General features: G+C 49.5%; 1 protein-coding gene, 1 long non-coding RNA gene and 1 other non-coding gene across 6 annotated transcripts in view; 2 read left to right on the top strand and 1 right to left on the bottom strand.

Moving 5' to 3' along the window:
- The window catches only part of STX3 (syntaxin 3), a 39,729-nt gene extending 25,646 nt beyond the window's left edge, over positions 1 to 14,083 (bottom strand). The window contains exon 1 of one of the 4 annotated variants that reach the window (XM_042903925.1): positions 13,960 to 14,083. In XM_042903925.1, the coding sequence (XP_042759859.1) occupies positions 13,960 to 13,989 (30 nt within the window). In that variant the 5' untranslated portion in view covers positions 13,990 to 14,083. The remainder of the gene's footprint in view (positions 1 to 13,959) is intronic. The other 3 variants (XM_042903930.1, XM_042903929.1, XM_042903927.1) reach the window with 3 other exon arrangements.
- A 205-nt stretch (positions 14,084 to 14,288) lies between these two features.
- On the top strand, positions 14,289 to 17,454 carry LOC122199156. Its single transcript, XR_006193385.1, has 3 exons — positions 14,289 to 14,894; positions 15,151 to 15,340; positions 17,355 to 17,454. It is a non-coding gene; the product is annotated as an uncharacterized LOC122199156 (long non-coding RNA).
- LOC122201484 lies at positions 15,941 to 16,051 on the top strand. The gene has a single exon (XR_006194194.1). It is a non-coding gene; the product is annotated as a U6 spliceosomal RNA (small nuclear RNA).
- Positions 17,455 to 22,245: the final 4,791 nt, after the last annotated feature.

Here is a 22,245-nt window from a genome sequence, read left to right as displayed (position 1 = left end):
GCTCGTGAGTTCAAGCCCTGCGTCAGGGGTGCTGACAGCTCAGAGCCTGAAGCCTGCTTCAGATTCTGTGTCTCCCTCTCTCTCTGCCCCTCTCCTGATTGCACTCTGTCTCTCTCTTTCAAAAACAAATAAAAAGAAAGAAAGAAAGAAAAAGAAAGAAAGAGAAAGAAAGAAAGAAATCTGGGACTCTCCAAACATCTGCGGAGTCTGTTTTGACTGGCTCTGCCATCATCTCATTCTCTGGCTTGTCTGGAACCTTCGGCAACCCAAGCTTAACAGTCAGGAGCTTAACTCCTTCAAAGGAGTTGAACTTGATGGCAGTGCCACAGCGCCCAAACTCATCTTCCTAAAAAGTCATTCCTTCTGTTCTCCTGGGATTAAAAGTCCCAATGCCCAACAGAGCACATAGGGACCATTAAGGTCTGGTCCTGCCCATGTTCCTCTCCTCATGATACACTCTCTAGACCAGGCACTTGGAACTCCCCACTTTTCCTGGACAGACCATCTTTCATGAAGGACTTCTTCCTGAAATGCATTTGCCCAGCCGGAAAAATTTTACTTAGCCTTTAAATTCAATCTTGGGGGCGCCTGGGTGGCTCAGTCAGTTGAGCCTCTGACTTGATTTCGGCTCAGGTCATGATCCCAGGGTTGTGGGATTAAGCTCCGTGTAGGGCTCTGCACTAGGAATCTCATTCTCTCTTTCTCTCTTTCTCTCTCTCTCTCCCTCTCTCCCTTCCCACCTCTAAAAAATAAAAATAAAAATAAAAATAATTAAATTCAATCTCAAACCATCTTCTCTGTCGGCCTTCCCTGACACTCCTCATGTAAAATTTAAAACCTTCCTAAGCAGGGCACCTGGGTTGCCCAGTTGTTTGGGCGTCACTTTGGCTCAGGTCATGATCTTGTGGTGGTGGGTTTGAGCCCCACGTCGGGCTCTGTGCTGACAGCTCAGAGCCTGGAGCCTATTTCAGATTCTGTCTCTCTCTCTCTTTCTGCCCCTCCCCCACTCATGCTCTGTCTCTCTCTCAAAAATAAACCTTTAAAAAATTTAAAAAAAACCAAACTTCTAAGCTCCCGATGCATCTTGTGCAGACCTTCCATAGCATCCAACACAGCCTACTGTTAATTATCCCTTTATTTATCAGTCTTTCCCTACTGGCTATAAACCCTGGAGGGTCAGGGCTGCCTTATCTATTATAACAGATACTCTGAGCGTACGTGCCTGCCCAGAAAGCCTTCCTTGGTGTAGATAACCTTCCCAGAATCATGTGGGGAAGGTGAAGGGGGTCAATCGTGAGCCAACCTCCCTGAGGAATTTGAATTGCAAAGCAAACAGAGATCTCTGCCAGTTTCTCAAAGAGTACCTTCACTTCTACTCTTCCTAAGCCTTCCCAACAGGTTCCACAACTGTTCCCAGCACTCTCCCAACAAACTCAAACAGTATTATTCTAATGTTTTTAGAAAATTCATTTCACTGGAATTGGCTTTTCTCACTTGCACTTAAAATTACTTGTACGTGTCATTCATTCATTCATTCACTCATTCATGCATTCCACATGTACACTGAGCACTCACCATGTGCTAGATATGTAAGAGAAATTTAATCAATTTTAGCTGAATGAAAACCCAGCCCCCACAGGGACTGCAGCCTGGATTCAGCCAGCAGTTTCTAAAGTTGAGATAAAATGCTCCTATTATCACTATCGCCAATACTTGGGCCTCTTAGTAGCCTCCAGAGAGCTCCATCTCCCAGCAAGGATCTCTGTGACCCTCACCGGAAAACAGGAGCCCAGCCCTCCTCTGGGAAGGTGAGCTAACAAGCATTTGTCCCAACTCCTCTCTCCAGAGGTCTTCTAGAGACCCACACTGAAGGGAGATACCATGTGGGTACGTGTGTGTGGGTACACACCCATGGGTGTCAACATGGGATGGAAGGAAGTAGGATGAGTCTGCCATCTTAGGATGGACCAAGGGAAGTTTCTGGAAGCTGGGAACAACTGTGTCCTGGGGCTTGGGAGGCAGGCACCTAGCTCTCTGTCATGACGTAAATTTCTGAGGCCCCCGGAATTTGTACAGGGATCCCCCACATCCAAGACATCACCTTTTGGCTTTGGGCAGGGCAGCCTCATCCACCTCCAGTTGAGAAAAAGTGTGAACTAGGAAAGGAGAAGTCTCTGGTAACCCACAACCTCGGTCTAAAACCTTTGGTTACCAATTACTGGCTGTGAGAATCTCAATCAAGTCTTTTATTGCTCTGAGTTTTTTAATCTGTGAATGGTAATAACACCACTCACCTTACGACTTTTACGGGCACTGGAAGACATCACATATGGAAGGTTTCTAGCACAATACTGAGCACATACCAGTGGCTCACAAATGTCAGTTTCCCTATCACCTTGCTGTAAAGATGTGACGGCTAAAAGCGTGACTTCTCTTCTGAGGAAGTCCTCGCACTAAAGGCTACGTCAGTAAGGTCAGCCACAGAGCATGACGATGATCCGGGTTCCATAAACTGCTCCATCACATACTGGTCACCAAGCCTTACACAACTGGTTTAACATCTCTGAGCCTCAATTTCCCTATCCACAAAATAGACAGAATAGCGTCTACCAATGCTTTTGTGAGGACAGAATATTTTAAAGTTCCTTATGCAATGAATAGCACATAGTTACAACTCAATAAAAGGGGCCGTACATAAGATCTAGCCAACTTCTCTATAGCTTTAACCTGGATATAAGTACCTTTAAACAGGAAAGGGGGAAAAAAAGAAGAAAAACAAAAAAACAAAAACAAACAAACAAAAAAGGTACAGGACTTTTAGAGTTAAATGCAACCTTACAGATTCTACCATCAAATTCTGTCACTGAGAGAGGGGCAAATCAAGGCCCACAGCCAAACAATGAGTTACTGCTGGCCAGGAGTAGAACCCTGGTTTCTTGATTCCCATCTTCCCATGCAGAGTCTTTCCCACTGTGCTGTGCTGTTTCCAAAAATATAACATCACAACATCAACTACAACAGCACAAGCTCTAGTCCAGTGAGAGTCCAAGGAAGAAGCCACCATCATGGGTGATCCGGAGTCATGGGACATTGGAACTTCCAACCAGCTTCTCCAAAAGGGGGTCTAACTGATCCCGGGAAACCCCCTATCCCTTCTGACACAGCCAGGCTCTCTCAGGCTGAGGCCTCAGGAGTCCCAAGGCCAAGGAAAGCACACAGCGTCCTTTATCTTGGGCCCACATGACTGAGCACAGCTGAGAAAAGAACTTGGGCATCTTTATCAGAGAATCAAGGCGTGTGGTAATAGGAACGTTGCAGTAGCTACATCGGCCGCAGAAGGAACAGTGAGAACCACGAGTTCAGCCGCTCACTTCCTCTCCCCCACCCCCAGCCCCATGATGCCTCTCCCACCAGGAGATGGGACGTGGGCCAGCGGGCAGCACTGACACAGAGCCGTGTATCTAGCACCCATCCCTGCCTCTCAAATGTGCCCCACAGTCCCGTGAGGGCTGCCAGAACCATGACCTCCTCTCTGCAGAGTGGGGAGGGTTCAGGGGCCCGGCACGCAGCATGAAGGGGCTTTTGCTGTACTTCCTCTTACTCAGCATTCACTGCCTTTCTCTCAACTGCCTTCTCCATCATTCTCCATCTATCTGATGTGGGTCCCTTCCGTTAGCTTCTTGAATAAAAGCATTTGCCACCCATAGAGCCCTTATCAGATGCTGGGTGGCCACAACACCCTAGAGGTTATCCAAGGGCTCCCAGCCACTGGTTGGCAGAGTCTGGGCTCGAACTTCGCTTGTCTGTCCTAAGCCCTTGTTACCCCCCTGCACCTTCCCAAAGCGGCCCATCCCAAGAGTGACCAGGAGCCAAGGAGAGCAGCAGCCCGGCCCTGCGGAAAGCTGGGCACTTGTCTGCACTAAGCCTGGGCTTTCTCGCCAAGTAAGGAGCTTAGCTTTCCAGTGCAGCTTTGTGGAACCCCAGGACACTTCAGATGAGCCTCAGAAACCGGCCAGGGAAGCCAGGGAGGGGGGAGGCAGGCAGGTGGGCCCTTCCCCACTCTTAAATCTGTGTAGCTTCCCTTCTGTCTGCTTTATACACTGGGGCTGAATGTAACACTTCATTTGAAGAAAGTCCTGCTGTCAACAGAGCAAAGAAAAGAAGAAAAAAGGAAGTAAGCAAGCAAGCAAACCAGCAAGCTTAGCTAACCAAGAAACCACTGCTGTACACAAATGGATGCCTTCTCAAGAAGAGGGGAAGGGGGGCGCCTGGGGGGCTCAGTCGGTTGAGCGTCCCACTTCAGCTCAGGACATGATCTCGCGGTTGTCAGTTCGAGCCCCGCATCAGGCTCGCTGCTGTCAGCCTGTCAGCAGGGAACCTGCTTTGGATCCTCTGTCCCCCTCTCTCTGCGCCTCGCCCACTTACACTCTCTCAAAAACAAACAAACATTAAAAAAAAAGAGAGAGAGAAAAATCCCACTGCTCCTTTTCCAGGTACAAACTTTCATTTTCATTTTATTTATTTTATAAAAATTAGTCACGGGGATGAAAGGTGATGATAGGGGAAGATGATAGGGAATACAGTCACCAGGGTAATTCCGTCGTGTGGTGACACCGTGGTGAGCGCTGCATAACACAGGCTCGTCAAATCACCGTGTCCTACGCCTGAAACTGGTGTTAACATTGTGTGCCAACTATACTTCCGTTAGAGATTTTAAGACAAACAACCTGCTGCAGTCTAAGTTTAAATCACCGGCAATTCCTCGAGGATCCCACAAATCAGAGCAGCAAGACAGGACGGGACAAAGGAAGGAAAAGGGAGCCATCGCGGATGACGATGACGCCCATTTACTCCTCGGGGGTCCCGGGACAAGACGGAAGGCCCCGGAGCTCTCGGGAACGTTCTGGGGTGAGGGAAAGGCACCAGCAAGCAGTCTGGGCTGCGAAGGGACATCTGGTCCTTAACGGCCGGCAGCGGGGGTATTAAAGGATTGTGGCTGGCGGAGGCGGGGCCCTCGTGGCACAAGCAGGTGAGCACGAGTCTGTGCCCCTCCTCCACATGGGAACAGCTCTCTGCTCGAGGCCCATGCGCCTCTTCATAAACCCAGACTTGCCCCCAATGAATTCAAGGAGACAGCGCCGTGTACCCTTCCTCCTTCCTGCTCCCCTCTCCCCCACCTGCCTCCCTCTGCAGCGAGGGTCTGCGGATTCCCAGGGACAACAAACACTACGGCTTACGAGGGTTCCAAGCGCGCGCGCGCGCACACACACACACACACACACACACACACACACACACACATGCACACAGGCCCGTGACACACTGCCCAACGTCTGGTTTTTCCAGTCCCTCTTCTTCAATTAAAAGAGCCACAGATTCTGAGTAAGCAGCTCTCAACAAGTACTCGGCGTTCTCTGCTCCCCACTTAAAGAGTGTGCCTACCCTTCTCCGACCCCCCCACCCCCCCCCACCCCCGTCTCCCTCCCACACTGTCCTTTCTCCCTGTGAAACAAGGGGACACTTCCCTTTTCCCAAGCAGGCTCCATGCTCCGCACAGAGCTTGATCTCTCACGAGTCTGGGATCATGACCTGAGCCAAAATCCAGAGTTGGACACTCAACTGACTGAGCCACCCAGGTGCCCCCATTCTGACTTCTTTTTAACTCAAGAGCTAGTTAGAAAGGCATTTTCAATTTCCAAAGCAGGTAAGGAGGGCTATTACTGTACTGTTAATTTTATTATGCCGTCGTCAGGGAACATAGCCTACTGGACTTAATATTCTGTGCAACTGGACACTTCTTCGTATCATTATACACGGTCAGTATTTTTTAATCTTCCACGTGCGTTTGAAGACACTTTGCCTTCTGTTCCTTGCATAGAAAAATCATCAAACTTCATCCCCAGGTGCCATGTTAACTCCTACCTGTTTTTGCTTCTCAGGACCTAAGCTAGGTCTGAGAAGGAACAGCAAAAAGGGATGGAAGTTTACCGAAAGAAAAGGAGGAGGGAGGGGTGCCTGTGTGGCTCAGTCGGTTAAGTGTCTGACTTTTGATTTCGGCTCTGGTCGTGACCCCAGGATTGTGGGATTCTCTGTCCCCTTCTCTCTCTCCTTCCCCCTTCCCTCTCTTTCTTTCTCTCTCAAAATAAATAACTTTAAAAAAAAAGAAAAAAGAAAAACAGGAGGGAAAAAAACAGCCTATGTGTAGATGTTGTCTACACAGGTGAGGAATCTGAGGTAGGGAGATTAACTCACCCAGAATCACATGGCTAATATGGAACAAAGACAGGATGGAACCATACCTGGTCCAATCCACCGAGTTCGCAGTGCATTCACTTAGAGAGATGGTGGGGTCTCGTAACCAACTGCCATACCCACACATTCTCCTTCCCACTACAAGGTCCAATCCATTCGCTCATTCATTCACCCAACAGTATTTACTGAACAACCAGCATTTATTTGCCACTAGAGATGCAGAGACCAAACTCAGCAGCCCCTGCTCTCCAGGACCTCACTGTCTCCGATGGGAGGCACACAGGTCATTACAACCCCACATGGTGAGTGAGGACAGCACTTAAGACAAGAAGACCGGGTGCCCAACCTCCCTGAATCCAAGGCAGAGCCTGGGGAGGATGGAAGCATATATAATAATGTGTGCAAAGGTGACTCCTTGGGGAAATTTTGAAAGATGAGTGAATTTACCCAAAGGATACCTCCAGGAAGGCCACTGGAATAAGAAGACCACACCTTTTTCCCGCTTTCTCTCTCATCCCAGGAGCCAAAGACATTGGAAGAGTATCTTCTGCTTCCTCCTGGAGAGTTCATTGGGCTTCTGTTCTTTAGTGATAAGACTTCTTACTGGCCCACGATTTCTTTCTGGAACATTGTTCCTCCCCTACTCCAGCTTTCTGGGCTCTTTTCGGACTTCCTCTCCGTCTCAACCCCACCACTCAATACCCCACAGCCTCCAGTTCTCAGGGACGAGGCATGGAGGGACTAATAACCTCTTCTTCTCTACTCGTCTCTACTTCCTTTCAGCCCCTGTGCCCAAGCCCCCTCCCATCACGATCCTTCTAGAAAACACTTCACTATGTATTAGGTAACATCTATTGAGCACTCCACAGGAGCTGAGGATTCTTCTGGGACATGCACTTTATACATACCATTTAATCTCTACAATCTTCTGGGGACCCTCCCCATCTTACAGCTGAGAAAATTAAGGCATAAAGATGTCAAGCAACCTGCTCAAGATGGGACAGACGGTGCGTGCCGGAGCTGGGAGAGCCCGTGCAGCCGGCTGCTGAGCCCTTGCTGTCTACCACCCCGGAGGGATGCCTCCAACGGCAGCCGCACGCCAGCGGCTGCACCGGCCACTGGAAACACACTTCCAAAGCATGAAAACACACGAGCTGAATAAACGGACAAGGTCACGGAAACAAGGAACACCTGAGAAGCAGACACAGGCCAGGGCAGGCTAAGAAAGCAAGACACCTAACTGCAACGTGGTGTCCTGGATGGGACCCCAGATCAGGAAAAGGGCCGTTCATGGGAAAATGAGTGGAATCCAAATCAAGTCTGGAGTTCAGAGAATAGGAACGTGCCAACATCAGGATCGTTAAAGCATCCCTCGGTTGTGACAAACGTACCATCAAAATGGAAGGTGTCAACAAGGGAGGAAACCAGGTGGGGGTGGACAGGAACTCCCTGTGCTGCCTTTGTGGCTTTTCTGTAAGTCTAAAATTGGTCCAAAATCAAAAGGATGTGTTCCACTGATCTCCTTTAGGTTGAACTGCATTTACAGCAGCCCTCCCGTCCAGCAGGGGGACGTTGCCGTGGAAACGGCCCAATGCCAGAAAGCAGGCTGGCCTGACCGTGGAGACCGGTCAGGGCAGGGAGCTGAAGAGGCTGGGTATTAAAGCAGCTGCAGATAAGGTCCCTCAGGGACTACAGAATCTCCAAGTAAGCTCATCTGCAGAACGTCCCCATTTGCTCACTGGACAGTGTGGTTTGCAGCCTTCCCCACCGTGAGCCGGGCCGTGGAAGTGCAGGGGGAACGAGGCCTGCGTGATCTGTGCTCCCTCACACAGCAGACAAGGACGGGGCAGGCGGCTTCTGAAACCCTGGGCCGCTGCTGTCACACATCAACCAAGATAAACAGTTTGTGGAGTGGTAAATGCTGTCCGCTCAAGGTCTGGGGGCTTCCCTGTGGTGGTGACACTGGAACTGAGTGTTGAGAGACTCCTAAGATTTGGGGCACCTGGGTGTCCCAGTTAAGCGTCCAGCTCTTGGTTTCAGCTCAGGTCATGATCTCATGGTTTGTGAGTGCAAGCCCCGTGTCGGGCTCTGTGCTGACAGCATGGATCCTGCTTGGGATTCTCTCTCTCCCTCTCTCTCTGCCCCTCCCCTGCTCACTCACTCTTTCTTTCTCTCAAAAATAAATACATAAATAAACAAACTTTTAAAAAAAATTTTTTAAAAAGAGAGAGATGTTATTAGATTTTGCCAGAGGAAAAATGGGGTGGCTAGATTTTCACCATGGCACCCACATCTTCTCCTTCATCGTCTTTCTGAACGGGGCAATCCTCCATGATGTAGTGGGCTAAGGGTTTAGGAATAGCTAGGAGCCTTGGAATTCAGCCACCCTTGTCCTTGAAGATGGAACCAGTGACCTCTGGCATCATTAGCAAATTCACAGGCTCTCGGAGTAAATGCTGCTCAACTCCACCCCACAGGGAATAGACAGGGAAGAGTAAGTCCCAACAATGGGCAAGGGATGTGGGAGGGCCAAGCTGTCGATTAGTCAATAATCAGTCGGATAAACATTTACTAGATAACTACCATGCAGAGTTCGGGGCACTGGGGCTCCAGAGGAATACCCTTTCTGCCACTGCATCAGGCCATGTGCATTGTAGATGGGCAGATGATCAAATAAAGTGCAGGGAGATAAAAAAAAAAAAAAAAAAAAAAGGCAAGACAGACATGTTCGATCTTGATCCCAACTTTTCCCAGCTAGGGATCTCCATCAAATCTGAGCCTCGATTTCCTTACCTGTGAAATGGGAATAATGTAAAACAGCACCTTGCCTTGCGTGGTTGAAGGGATTAGAGACAACAAATGCAAGGCACCTAACACAGGTCCCATCAAATAGTATGTAGCTGCTCAATAAATGATCAATTTTACTGCAGTTGATGACACAGTGACAACAAGGAATAGAACCATCACTCCTTTTTTTTTTTTTTTAAGATTTTATTTTTAAGTAATCTCTACACCCAATGTGAGGCTTGAACTCACAACCCCAAGATAAAGAGTCACAAGCTCTACAGACAGAGCCAGCCACGTGCCCCCAAGTTACAATAGTACTTAAGGAGACAAAGAGTCCAACTCTTGAAAAAACAAAGGAAGGTGGTTTCAAGCCTACTCCATGGTGACAAAAACCCCATGAACCTAACAGCAGAAAGGTATTTGCTGCAAAGCGATATACAGCCCTTTATGTGCAGCTGGAATGAGGGAGAATACTCTAGGCTGCAGTTAGGGAGGTTAAGTGGAAAGAATGCGTTTTGGAAGATGGCTAGGAATTTTGACAGTAGGAGAAGGGAGAGAGAGCACCCTGGCTTCTGCCAGGCCCTGGTCTCCCCCCTCACTCACAGGAACAAAAATAAAACTAATCCCCTTCCCTCGTCCAAGCGTTTTCTCTTCTGGCCTCAGCCTGATGAGTCCATAATCCCTGCTCAATCCCCTGTTAACTCATCTTGGCCTGGCCTCCCAGTCTGCTCCAGCTAAATCGCTCTCCCGGGGGTGAATCCTCCCAGGAAGAAATCACAGACCAGTGAGAAATCTTATCACTAAAGTACAGAATCTCAATGAAAAGGGTCTTAAGTTGAATCTCAATGAAGAGATTCTCAAGTCAGGATGTTAAGATTTGGTTAGGATCCAAAGCACCTGGCACATAGCAGGGGCCAATATCTATGCAGTAAACGAATTGAGCTTTAAGGGGAAGTACAGCCCCATGATTCTGAGGGGTTATACTCTGACCCTTAACATCAGGACCTCTGATCCCACAGAGATCCAGACTGTCAAAAGCAGCAGGAGGCCAAGGAGCCCTTCAGGATGCAGCAAGAGACAAGACAGAACAGAATGAATAAAAAGTTACTCCCGCCTTTTAGAGTCCCAGGTGGTTGATTTCATCCGTGCATCCCTATTAGCACTTGCCTTGGAGGGGCCGGTGTACCCCAAGTTCTTTCTAGTCCTCCGTAGACCAACTCCAGGGGGTCCAAAGTTCTTGCCCTCTTTTCCCTACCCTACATCACTGGCTTCTCTGCTATCATTATCTACCTTTAATTTGCGAGTTGTTTCATACATGACCATTTACTCTTTAAGACCAGAACCTTGTGTAGTAATTCTGCATAACATGCTATCCAGCAGGAAGAGGTCAGAAAGGAGGATCAGCACACCCAGCACAGGAAAGTCCCAAAGCACTTATCGTGGTGAAATAGTGGAGCACTCGCCAATGAGACAGTGACTGAGAAAATCCAGGATCCCTGCCTCTCAGGAGACTCTACGTGCCTTGAAGAGATCGGACTTGATCTTAATGAGACCTGAGCTCAAGCATCACTTCTGGGAAACACCCTGCACCCCCTAGTGTCTTGTCCCCAGAGGCCAGTCGACAGGGTCTTCCCACAGTAGCTTCTAACACAAGGAAGGTATCATCATTTTCCGTTTCTTGTGCGTCTCCCTATCTGACTGTGAACTTCTAAGGTCCAGGAATAGGTGGTAATCACCATTATAACCCGGCACCTAAGGCGGGGCTTGGGCCATAGTAGGTGCTCAGTCAATGTTTGCTGAATGAAAAGAGAGCCGGGCAAGAGGTCCCTGGATGGGAATTGTGTGGACTCAGTAGATCCAAAGTTCAGCTAGTGAGAAATCAGCTTGTGAGACGGGCTGGGGGTAGACCCTGTGCATTCCTGGTAAGCCTGTCCTACTCCCTGAAGAAGCAGGCTGCTGAGGAGGCCTACCAGGAGGAGCAATGCAAGAGATGAGTCAGGTCTCGTGACCATGGCCTCGGGAAGGTGTGCCCCTTCAGTGTGGATGCTGCTCCCGGCAGGTCAAGTTGGGGGAACGCACATGCACAATGGTGGGTGATTATCTTGGATTATTTCATTCAACCTCCACAATGGCTCTATGGGGAAGGTATGATGACCCACTTTACAGGCGCAACTCTGAGACCTTGGTCCTGGAAACCCAAGAGCCTCATGGTGCCTAACACAGGTTCACACACAACAAAGCATTTTAGAGAACCATGTATCAGCAAGGTGGATGAGGGCCTGAAATCGGTTTGCCTCTCCACCCTCAGAGAGCTGCTCAAACTCCCCACAAGCTTCCTGCCTCACCCCAGGCTTAAGAGTTCCCAACTTCTCTGGCCACCCCAGTCCGTCCCTGGGCAGCTCTGACTACTGAGAATGCTTTCACGCAGAGAATCCTTATTTTGACCCATCAACTTCACATCTACTCCTGATACCCACACAGAGGAAGGCTAATCTCCTGCACATGACCGCCCTCCCCCAGTTATCACCTCGCCTCCCCCAAAGGTTTAGAAAGATGCCACAGAGGAGATTACACAGGCTGTTCAGTGTGAAACTGGTTTCATGCGGGGTAACCAATGTTTTTTATTGATGAAAATAATCAGAGGGATGGTTATCTTGTTGCAGTGAAGGCATCTCTCACCCAGAGGTGGGGGATGGGGGGGGGGGGGGATGGACTAGAAACCAAAACCCATACAAACGTGAACAATGATCCAGGGGAAAACATCAGTATTGCCAAGAGGGGGTTCTGAGATGAACCAAACTTCTTGTTTTACAAAAGAGGAACAGAGAAGCAGAAGGGGTACAAAGGAACACAGCTATTAAGTGGCAAGGCAACAATCAGAACCTTTGAACCTGCAGCCTGGTCCTCTTTGCTGGGCACCACCAGCCATGCCCCTGCTCCAAAACCTGTTATTTCAGAACAGCACCCCACAAGTGCCCAGTCTCCAGTGTGACCTTTCCCTTCCCCAGAGGTAAAGCCCCGCCCGGAGGCTCGGGGAAGCCAGGGGACTTGCTTGGCTTTCCTGGCAAACTGAATTGATGCTCAGAACTCAAGAGTTCTTTGCTATTTGTTGACCGTGGGCTTGAAAGGGGCAGTGGGCTATCTTCCTCTGGAAATGGGTTTCCTAACGCAAGGAAGGGAGTCGCCTGGGCCTGCCGTTCAGTTCCGCACTGTTTTATGATTGCTGGGTGTGTGGCTGATAAGGGAAGATCTTCAAAACCACACTCCTCTTTCCTTTCCAGCGAGCCTCAGGGAAGGAGTATGGTGGAGAGCGTCAGGAGCCTGGGTTCCTCTCCGGGCTGTGCCCTGACCGGCCCTGGGAACCGCGACACCCCTCCTACCCAAGCTGAGCTCTACTTGCCTCTTGTATAAAAAATAGGGGCAATAAAATCTGCCCTGTCTGTAAAGGCAATATTATGAAGCTTCAATGACAAAGAGCGGGCAGGAGGCAGGGAGGCTCCCTCCCCGGCTCCTTCCCCAACCCCCTCCCCCCCCCCCATCTGTAGCTGCCCTTTTTCTTCTCTCACTTCTCCATCACCCTCACCTCCTCTGCAGCATTATGACCCAGAGCAGGTGAAAGGAGCGCAAAGGTCTTACCCAGGATAAGGGAAGAGAAAGAAAAGCGACTGTAACAGCATCTCAGCAGTGCCTTGAACAAGGCCTGTATTTTTGCCCAAGGAGCTTTTACAGCTATCAGCATATTTACCACCTATTCATCCCACACGTACCCTGCATCATGCAAAGGGCTCTGTGTGCTCTTGCTTTTAGTCCTTACCACACACTTCACAGACCTGAAAACTTAGGCTCAGAGGTGGAGGGACAGCCAGTAATCGGTGTAGCCAGGAGGCAACCCCAGTTCTATCCATTCCCAAGTTTCCCAAACTTGCATGTGTTCTTGCATCCCCTGGGGAGATTCGAGAGCAATCAGACTGATTTTGTGGGTGCAGGCAGGGGCTGAAGCCTCGCAATTCTCACAAGCTCCCAAGAAGAGGGACTGCTTTGTGTCTATCAAAGGCTACATTTAAAATTCCATATAAACAGAGCCTGTGTCCCCCAATCCCCAGGGCTGAGCACCGGGCCTGCCCCATAGAATGTACTCGGTAATTATTTGTTATGTGAGTCAATGACTCAAAAACCCAAGCTTTAACCATCCTCTGTATCAAGTCCCATTATGTCATTTGATCTCATAGCAAATCTCTAAGGGATGATCATCCCCGTTTGACAGACAAGGAAACACAGGCTCAAAAGACTAAGTAGCTCGGGGTTTTACGGCTTTTGTGCAGTAGGACTGGAGGCGGTCTACCTTCATTCAGATCCTTTGCCCTGACCACAGCTGTCCGGAGGATGAGGGAGAAATTAATAATTATAGACCTCAGGGTGGCGAGGTGCTGGGCCCATCCTGGCACGTGACCAGCTCACAGCTCAGGAGGTCACCCAGGGGCTCTGAGCAGGTCCTGGGGGAGGGGCAGCCTTACTCGGCGCCCCCTCCCCGCCCCCCAAGGGAGACAAGGAGGGTAGGAGGAGGCTGATCCTGGGCATATTGCCAGGTAGCAGGTTGGTAGAGGTGACCCGTGACCTCACAGAGAACTCCTCTGGACTCAAAGAACCCCCACCCGCAGACCCCAGCTCTGAACTGAAACTGTCCAGCTTGGGGGGAGGGGAGGGAGGCATCCAGGGAAATCACAACCTAGGGATGAATCACTGGCACATGACCCCGAAGCGGAGGAGCGGGGAAGGGGCGCGGATGCGGCGGTAGCTCCGGGGGCGCAGGCCTGATGCGGGGGGGCCCCCCTCTAGCCCGGATTTGGGGAGCATAGGGAAGGCCCTCTCCCTCGCAGCTGTGCCCCCGGCCCAACAGTTCCCGGGTGCGGCGGGACTCACGGCTTTCAGCTGCTCCAGCCGGTCCTTCATCCTGCTGCCCAGGCGCCCAGAGGCAGGTGAGCGCGTCCCAGGTGAGCGCGTCCCAGGTGAGCGGCCGGAAGTGGCGGGCGGCCGGCCGGCCGGGTCGGGGCGAAGGAGCTGGAGGGGCAGGCGGAGGCGGGCGGCGGCCGCGGGCTAGGAGGAGCGTCCGAGGCCACGGGAGGCTCCGCCGCGCCGCCCCCTGCGGCCCCGCCGGCGCCGCGCTCTCCAAATCCGGCTCCCGGGCCGGCGCCGGCGCGCAGCGCAGATCCGCCCGGCGGGCCCGCCCCTCACCTGCGCCGCGCCCCGCGCTCCTCCTTAAAGGGCCCTCCGCTTGGGCGGCTCCGGCTCCGGCGCCGGGGGGAGGGCGGGGGAGTCCAGGGAAAAGGGCGGGCCCGAGGGAGAACCCCTCCTTTTCCCCCGACGGCCGCTCGCGGCCTGCACCGGGCTGTGTCGGGCCCGGCCGCACACTGTCCCGGGGACCGAGAACGCTGTGCGCCTAGCAGGTGGGAGGGAGAGCCAGGCGTCCCTCTCCGCCCCCCCCCCCCGCAACCGAGGAAGGGCGCCCCAAGGGACGGAGCTGACCGTCCGGGGGACTGCGGGATACCGCTGGGGGCGCGTGTTCTTTCCTGGAGGAAATAACCGGGGGTGCGGCGGGGCGGCGGCGAAGACTCTGGATTTGACGCTGGTCGCAATCGCGACCCCTCCGAGAAATGGAAGCAGTCCAACGTTGGAGGCAGCACCTGCCGCTAATAATCTGTACAACTCTGGGGGTCGCGGTTTCTCTAGGGGACTCCGTTTCCGGAGGGGTCTGGTTCGCAACGCACAGAACCGGGGTGGTAAGATCGAGATGTCAGTGTCACGAACTGTTTGTCAAGCTGAAGCCGTCTTCGTTCCTACGAGGTGTGGACTGCCAGGTGGGATGGGTCTACCGAAAAGGTGGGCGGGGTCTTTGCGCCGCCCCTTCCCTCCCTTTCTTCCCTCTTCCCCGTTCATCTTCCTCCTTGGGAACCACCGACCTATCCAGCAGAGGGCGGCGCTCAGTAAGTGGGAGTGGCAGTCCGAAGACTGAATGCTCAAGTCACGACAAGAATGTGCTCTGTGTATTCAGGTTAAAAGGCTGTAAATATTTTCGTAATTCTAACAGAACTTTGCCCTCCTCTGCGATCTTAGTGCGTGCTCCAGGCTGACTTCATCTCCTCCCATAAAGATACGGTCGTAAGCGGTCGGGCTGGATGAACTCATTCTCGTCCCTGATCCTCCTTTGGGCTACACTTCCTTCCACCCCGGACGCTCCCTAGGTGGGTTCCCGAAGTTAGTAAAGGAAGGCTTCTGCTCCCCCTGGTGGTCCTAAATGGAAAAGGTGAGTAAATCGCACACCGTATCTCCCCTTCCCTTAACAAATTTTTGTTAGTGCGCATACATTAGCTGGGTCCCCCTCCTCAGAAAAAGAGAGTCTCCTGAGGGAGACAGAGATGTGAACGACTCTTTACATTAAAGTCTGGAAAGAGCCATAGGAGTCTGGTATAAGGATCAAGGATGGCCACACCACCTGCCTGAACACATCCAGGGATGGAACATCCAAGACCTCCTGGTTAAAGAGAATTGTTTTCAAAAAGAAAAAAATCATGACTCTCAGACAACTATAAAGTGAACACACATCAAAGATTTTATTTGACTCATTAATTAATGAGGGAACGAGTAAAGTGTGAAAAACCTGTTTACAGAAGGACCCAAAAAACAGACACTTACACAGGCCATCAGCAATGCTGAAATGAATATGTTAAATGCAAAACCGACTTCCGGGGGTGGGAGGAAATCAATGGCACCTCAATCAGATTTTGTTTGCATCTCCGTGGAAAAGAACTAATTGCATTACTAGCAGTTTTCTACCATCTACAGAATTGTAAAGTAGTTACAGGACCATAGGAGGCACAGACCATTAATAAAAACAGATAACCCAGTGCTCCTTTGGGCAGCACATATACTAAAATATAGATATACGATATAGAGAAGATTAGCATGGCCCCTGCACAAGGATGACACACAAATTCATGAAGCTTCCATATTTCCCCCCCCTCATTGGGCTCTCTACTGTCAGCACAGAGCCCACTTCAGATCCTCTCCCCTTCTCTCTCTGCCCTTCCCCCACTTGTGCTCTATCTCTCAAAATAAATAAACATATATAAATAAATGCAGATAATCCAGAAAGGCCTACCACACCATCTGACACCCAGTAATCTTTTTTTTTCCATTTTAACTGTTTCACAATTTTTCCAGACACTCTCAAGAAAGCATCTTTCCCGATTGAACAGTTCCAACTGTTTTAAAAAAAAAAAAAAAAAAAAAAAATTTTTTTCTTTTTGCTCTACAAAACAAAAATTTCCCTCCCTATAATTTCCACCACTCTTTATTGTTCCTTGCCTTTGCCCAAACATTAAGAAATGTAATCTGTCCTTCACAAGATGGGCTTTTCATGAAGGGAGAGTTGCTGTGGGGCTGGAGAATGATTGCTGATATATGTAGCCGGGAGGCCCGAGTTGTAGGCAGAGTTTCTGCCACAAAACTTAACACTTAACACCACACAACCTGTTTTCTCATCTGTGAAATAAGGAGGTTGATCAAAACTTATGGTTCCCAACCTTTCCAAGATCAAGAGTATCCTATAGGCTTTGTTTTCATTGATGGATCTCTTGTTTTAAAAGATTTCATATCCTTCACAAAATATATTTACTGGGGAATCAGAAATTTGGATTCCTCAAACTCAGACGCAGAGAACAGAGTGGTGGTTGCCAGAGGTGGGGGGGTAGGGGGTGGGGAGCAACATGGTGAAGGAGGTCAAAAGATACACACTTCCAGTTATAAGTCCTGGGGGTGTAATGTAGAACATGGTGACTAGAGTTAACAAGAATGTACTGTGCATTTGAAAGTCACTAAGATGATAGACTTAAAACTTCTCATCACAAAAAAAAAAAATTGTAACTATGTGAGGTGATAGATGTTAACTAAACTTACCGTGGTGATCGTTCTTGCTGTCTCTATATATCTCAAGTCATTATGCTGTAACCTTAAACTAATACCATGTCACGTGTTAGTTATATCTCAATAAAACTTGGAAACCAAAAAGAAATTTGATTTCCTATGAGATGATTCCAAGAAAAAATACAATAACCTTTTGGTTAGCCTAGGGAGCCATAACAGAAATGACTGTATCATTTCCCTTAAACTTTTTAAAAATATTGAAAATAGGGCAAAGAGCCCTCTCAACTGCAGGAAGGTACTTAGAGGCATCAAGCTTTCTTTAAAACTTTTGTTAGGCATGAACCCCATTTTGTTTATTTTCTGGTAGCATATTAATATTTGCTCTTCCCTGACAGGCAGAAGTTTGGATTCCACCTGCTAGTTGTATACAAGAAATGAAAAAGTTGGGGCACCTGGGTGGCTCAGTCTGTTAACTGTTGGACTTCGGCTCAGGTCATGATCTCGCACTCCGTGAGTTCGAGCCCCACATCAGGCTCTGTGCTGACAGCTCAGAGCACAGAGCCTGCTTCGGATTCTGTGTCTCCCTCTCTCTCTCCCTTCCCCAACTTGTGCTCTGTCTCTCTCTCTCTCAAAAATCAATAAATGTTAAAAAATTTAAAAAAAAAGTGAAATGAAAAAGTCAAGTAACTGGAATATGGTACCTGGGCAAGGGGAGTCCAGGGGCTGGTGAAAAAGACTCTTGACGTTGAGCCCAAGTGGACTCTAGGGTCTCCACGTAGGTGTGGACGGGGACTTGAGGTTCCAGGCTTAGTCGGAGCCCCAACTGATGTATTTTTATTCTTCTGCCCCACGGTGGAACTTCGTTTCCCATCTGCTGTGTTTTGGTGTCGCTGTTTCCCCGTTAAACAAACAGAGCCCAAGTCCACTCAAGTGTTTGCATTTTGGCTATGTGTAAAACCAGCCGACACTCAGTTTCACCTCTACAGACCCACCAAAGGCTCCTGGCGTTTGGCAACTCCGCTTCCTTCTCTCTCCTCCCTCCGAGCCTGCTTCGTTCCCATCGGAGGAAGGGAGTGGGCCTTACCCCTTCTGGACCTCCAGAGCCCACTGCACGACAGGTGACGCCTCTCCATAGGGCAGCTCACGACATGGCAGCTGGTTTCCATCAGAACAGGCAGGCCAGAGGGAGAGATGGAAGCCAAAGCACTTTTGAACCCAATCTCAGCTGTGACGTCATTTAGGCTGTATCTGTTCATTGGAAGTTACTCACTGGGTGCAGCCCACGCTCACGGTGAGGGGAATGACACGGTAGAATGAAGACTGGCAGTCCTCTCAATGGCTGCCTAGTACATAGTTCAAATCCCAAATCAATGCCAGGGTTAGGCTGCGTCACTTTCTCAGAGCTCTCTTCTCCCCCATGCTCGTCCGGGACACCGCTGGTACATTCTCCAGGCCTCAGAGTAAAAGTTTCCCCCTCCAGGATGGAGTTAAGTGTCCCTCAAACATGGCTCTGGTGACACCCTGTGCTTTATCGTAGCCCCTACCACGCTATGAATTACCTGGCCACTGGTCTGCCTCGCACGCCTTCTGTAAGCTCTGAGGACAGCAGCCTTGTCTTTTGTCTTCACTGATGTGGACCCAGACCCAGGCACAGGGCCACAAATGTATCAGGCGTTCGGTTAAGGTTTACCAAATTTAGTAAGCGAATCTTCTTATAATGTGCCTCCATTACGTCTTTCTTCTGATGGAAACTCATCAGTAGCTTCTCATTACAACGAGTAGGGAGTACAGACTCTTCTTGGAATGGTATTCAGGCCTTTGCCCAATCTGGCCCCGGGCCCCATGCCCTCCATGACACGCACAGCCCCTCATTAGCCTCACCCAATGCCCACCTCCTCTCTGAGCCAGATGCACCAAGGATTTCCCACCTACCTCTGCCTAATAGGCCCTTAATCCTTTTCACGCCTAACAGATCCGTGCTCCTCCTTCAAAACCCAAACCTCACGTGGCCCCTTGGCCCCTCTGCCCACCTCTGCACAACTTGTTCAGACCTCTTTTTAAAGCACACCCTGGCTCCGTTGTTAAGCGTCCGACTTCGGCTCAGGTCATGATCTTGTGGTTTGTGAGTTCAAGCCCCACAACAGGTTCTGCACTGGCAGTCTGGAGCCTGCTTGTGATTCTCTCTCTCTCTCTCTCTCTCTCTCTCTCTCCCCCACCCCCCGTCTCTCTCTCTCTCTCTCTGCCCTTCCCCCACTCGCACATGCACACTCTCTCTCAAATAAACTTAAATAAATAAAACAATAAAGCACGTCCTGTCTTGTCTTGTACCTAGCTGCTTATCCATCTGTGTCCCTGGCTAGCCCATGAGCTTAAGAGCAACAAATCAATGTTATTCACCCCCCAGGGCTACTACGAAGTAGGTAGAATACAAATATTTGGAGAACAAACCAAAGAATAGTTGGCTACTAACACACAGGCTCCCTGGGGATCCCCCTCTCTTCTCTCTGAGGAAGAAGGAAGATGCTTCCTGAATCCTACCTCTTAAAAGTCCAACCACAACTCCACGTGTTCTGGAGAATGAGTTCTGTGTCACTGAATTGAGGGTTTAAAATAACATGGTTTTTTTATTTCACAAAGATGTCGTCTAGCACATCGTTCAGATGTTTTCCTAGCACCAACCTCCCTGTGCCATACACCTATGCCTCTAATTTGACAATATAAACTATTTGAACCTTATAAACTTGCTTTCCTGTTTATACGAAGTCTTCAGTCCCCGGAGCCCTAAAGCCCAAAGTGCTACTAAGAAGAGGTTGGTGAAAGACGCCTCCTCCACAGAGGCCTGCTGTTATTTTGAGCTGCAGAAGGCCCGTTTAGGGGCACCTGGGTGGCTCACTCGGTTAAGCAGCCGACTCTGGCTCAGGTCATGATCTCACGGCTCGTGAGTTCGAGCCCTGCGTTGAGCCCCATGTTGGGCTCTGTGCTGATGGCTTGGAGCCTGGCGCCCGCTTCGGATTCTGTGTCTCCCTTTCTCCCTGCCCCTCCCCTGCTCGCACTCTGTCTCTCTCTCTCTCTTTCTGTGTCTCAAAAATAAATAAACGTTAAATTAAATAAATAATAAAGTAAAATGTTTATAACTAAAATAAATAAATAAATAAGCCATCTAGCATGTTTCTCCGTTCGGATGTTATTTTTTTTTAAGCAGGCTCCATGCTATACCGACTGAGCCAGCCAGGTGCCCCTCCATTTGGATATTAGACTAACCATGCTGAATCTTTCATCGTACTTTTAGAGTTTTTCTCCACCCCACCCCCAAGATCTCACAATAATTCAGGGTAGTAGAGTAGGTATTATTCCCCTCGTTTATTATGAAATTAAGTACAGAAAAATGAAGGGATCTCCCCCAAACTCCCATAGTACAGTGATAACATGCTGAGATAGCAGCACCATCCCCATCATATCCCACATTCTGCCCGTTCCGACTGTGTGACCTTGAACACGTGACTTAAATTCCCCATGTGTCAGTTTCCTTATCTGTAAGCAGAGATAAAAATAACACCAGTCTCATGGGTTTTGTGACGATATATGGGCTAATATATGGTAAACATTAATTCCCTTCTGCAATCACTTGAAAAGAAGCCCACTAACCCAGGGCAACTACGCTTGTTCCCGCAAGAAGCATGGGGAATTGAAAAGTGCCTGGAGTATTTCTGTCGCTAGTGAAAAAACCCTCTTGGTACTGAGTCAGCAACAGCTAAGCCAGCTTCTTCCAAAGTAGGTTCAACAGGATAAGAGGTTTCATAAGATACCCCAAGGAACAGAAGACTTTCGTGGTGACAGAGCTCAGAAAACATAGAGAAACATATCCTCATCTTAGAATCATGGCGGCATGTTTGCACATTATAGGCACAGAGCGAACCTGCGGTAATGGGTTGGGGTTTGATTGGTACAGTAGTCTTCATGCTTCCTTGACCACATAAAGTTTATTTCTCCCAAACACCTATGATTCAACAAGACTAGTGTCCTGCAAGTAACACTGACCTTGTAGAATATTGTGGTAGAACACAGCAGGAGGGACAGCAAGTGTCTGTAAGTGAACCAAACAAGGTCCTTTCAGGTTCTTGTCTTCAAAGGAAGACGGGAACATTTCAGTTCCTTGTAAGATAAATTTGGGGTCATGGTTTCTGCCTTTTAAGCCTGTGATACATTTTCAGGAAAAAAAGAAAAAATGTAGCAGAGTGTTTATGCCTTTCCAGATAAGGAAACAGAGGCACAAAGAGTTCGTTCTCTGTTCTTCTGTCCTTACCATTCCCCCCTTCAGAAATGCCCTCCCTGCTCCTCTTTGCACAGATCTGGATACCTGCATGGTGCAGGTCAAATGCCACCTCCCTCGTCAAACTTGTCTTGATTCCCTTCGCTGTCCCTCCTCTGGAAGCTCATAGCATTGTATCACTTGCTCTTGGGCTATCATGGTTTGTGTTCTTTTTTTTTTTTTCCTTAAGTTTATTTATTTTGAGGGCGGGGTGGTTCCTTAAGTTTATTTATTTTGAGGGCGGGGTGGGAGGGCAGTGAGAGAATCTCAAGCAGGCTCCATGCTGTCAGCTTGGAGTCCGATGCAGGGCTCAGTCCCACAAACCGTGAGATCATGACCTGAGCTGAAACCAAGAGTCGGTGGCTCAACTGACTGAGCCACCCAGACGGCCCTGGTTTGTGCTCTTCAAAGCCACTTTGCACAGGTAGGTACACAGTAGAGTTCAATAAATAGTTGTTCACTGCCTTCTTAAATGTTGTTGAATGAATAAATCACTCACTATTTTTTTTTTTTTTTTTGGCAGGCTCCACACCCAACGGGGGGCTTGAACTGATGACCCAGAGATCAAGAGTTGCACCGCTCCACCGACTGAGCCAGCCAGGCACCCCAATAAATCACTCGCTATTCAACAAGGAGAGGAATAAATGAGCTTCCCTCACCCTATAAAAAGACAGTAAACCATCTATGTTCTGACGCCATTACCCTGAGGCGGATCGTCCTGAAACAATCACCCTCCTGTTCACAGCCGCTTTCGGGGCCCTTCCCCTCATTGTGTCCCGCCAGTGTTTGTCTTCACAGAACTAGCTTTGCTCTACCTGAATCCATTACCCCCTGCTACCCAGAGAGGCTCAATTAAAAAAGCAATCTTTCTGGGGCACCGGGATGGCTCAGTCAGGTGAGGGTCCAACTCTTGATTTTGGCTCAGGTCATGATCCCAGGGTCATGGGATCGAGCCCCAAACTGGGCTCTGCACTGAG

Source organism: Panthera leo, chromosome D1, assembly GCF_018350215.1.
Source record: "Panthera leo isolate Ple1 chromosome D1, P.leo_Ple1_pat1.1, whole genome shotgun sequence".
In the NCBI taxonomy this organism is placed as follows: domain Eukaryota; kingdom Metazoa; phylum Chordata; class Mammalia; order Carnivora; family Felidae; genus Panthera; species Panthera leo.
The sequence above is the reverse complement of the archived record's forward strand: the minus strand, read 5'-3'. Positions and strand labels throughout refer to the sequence as shown.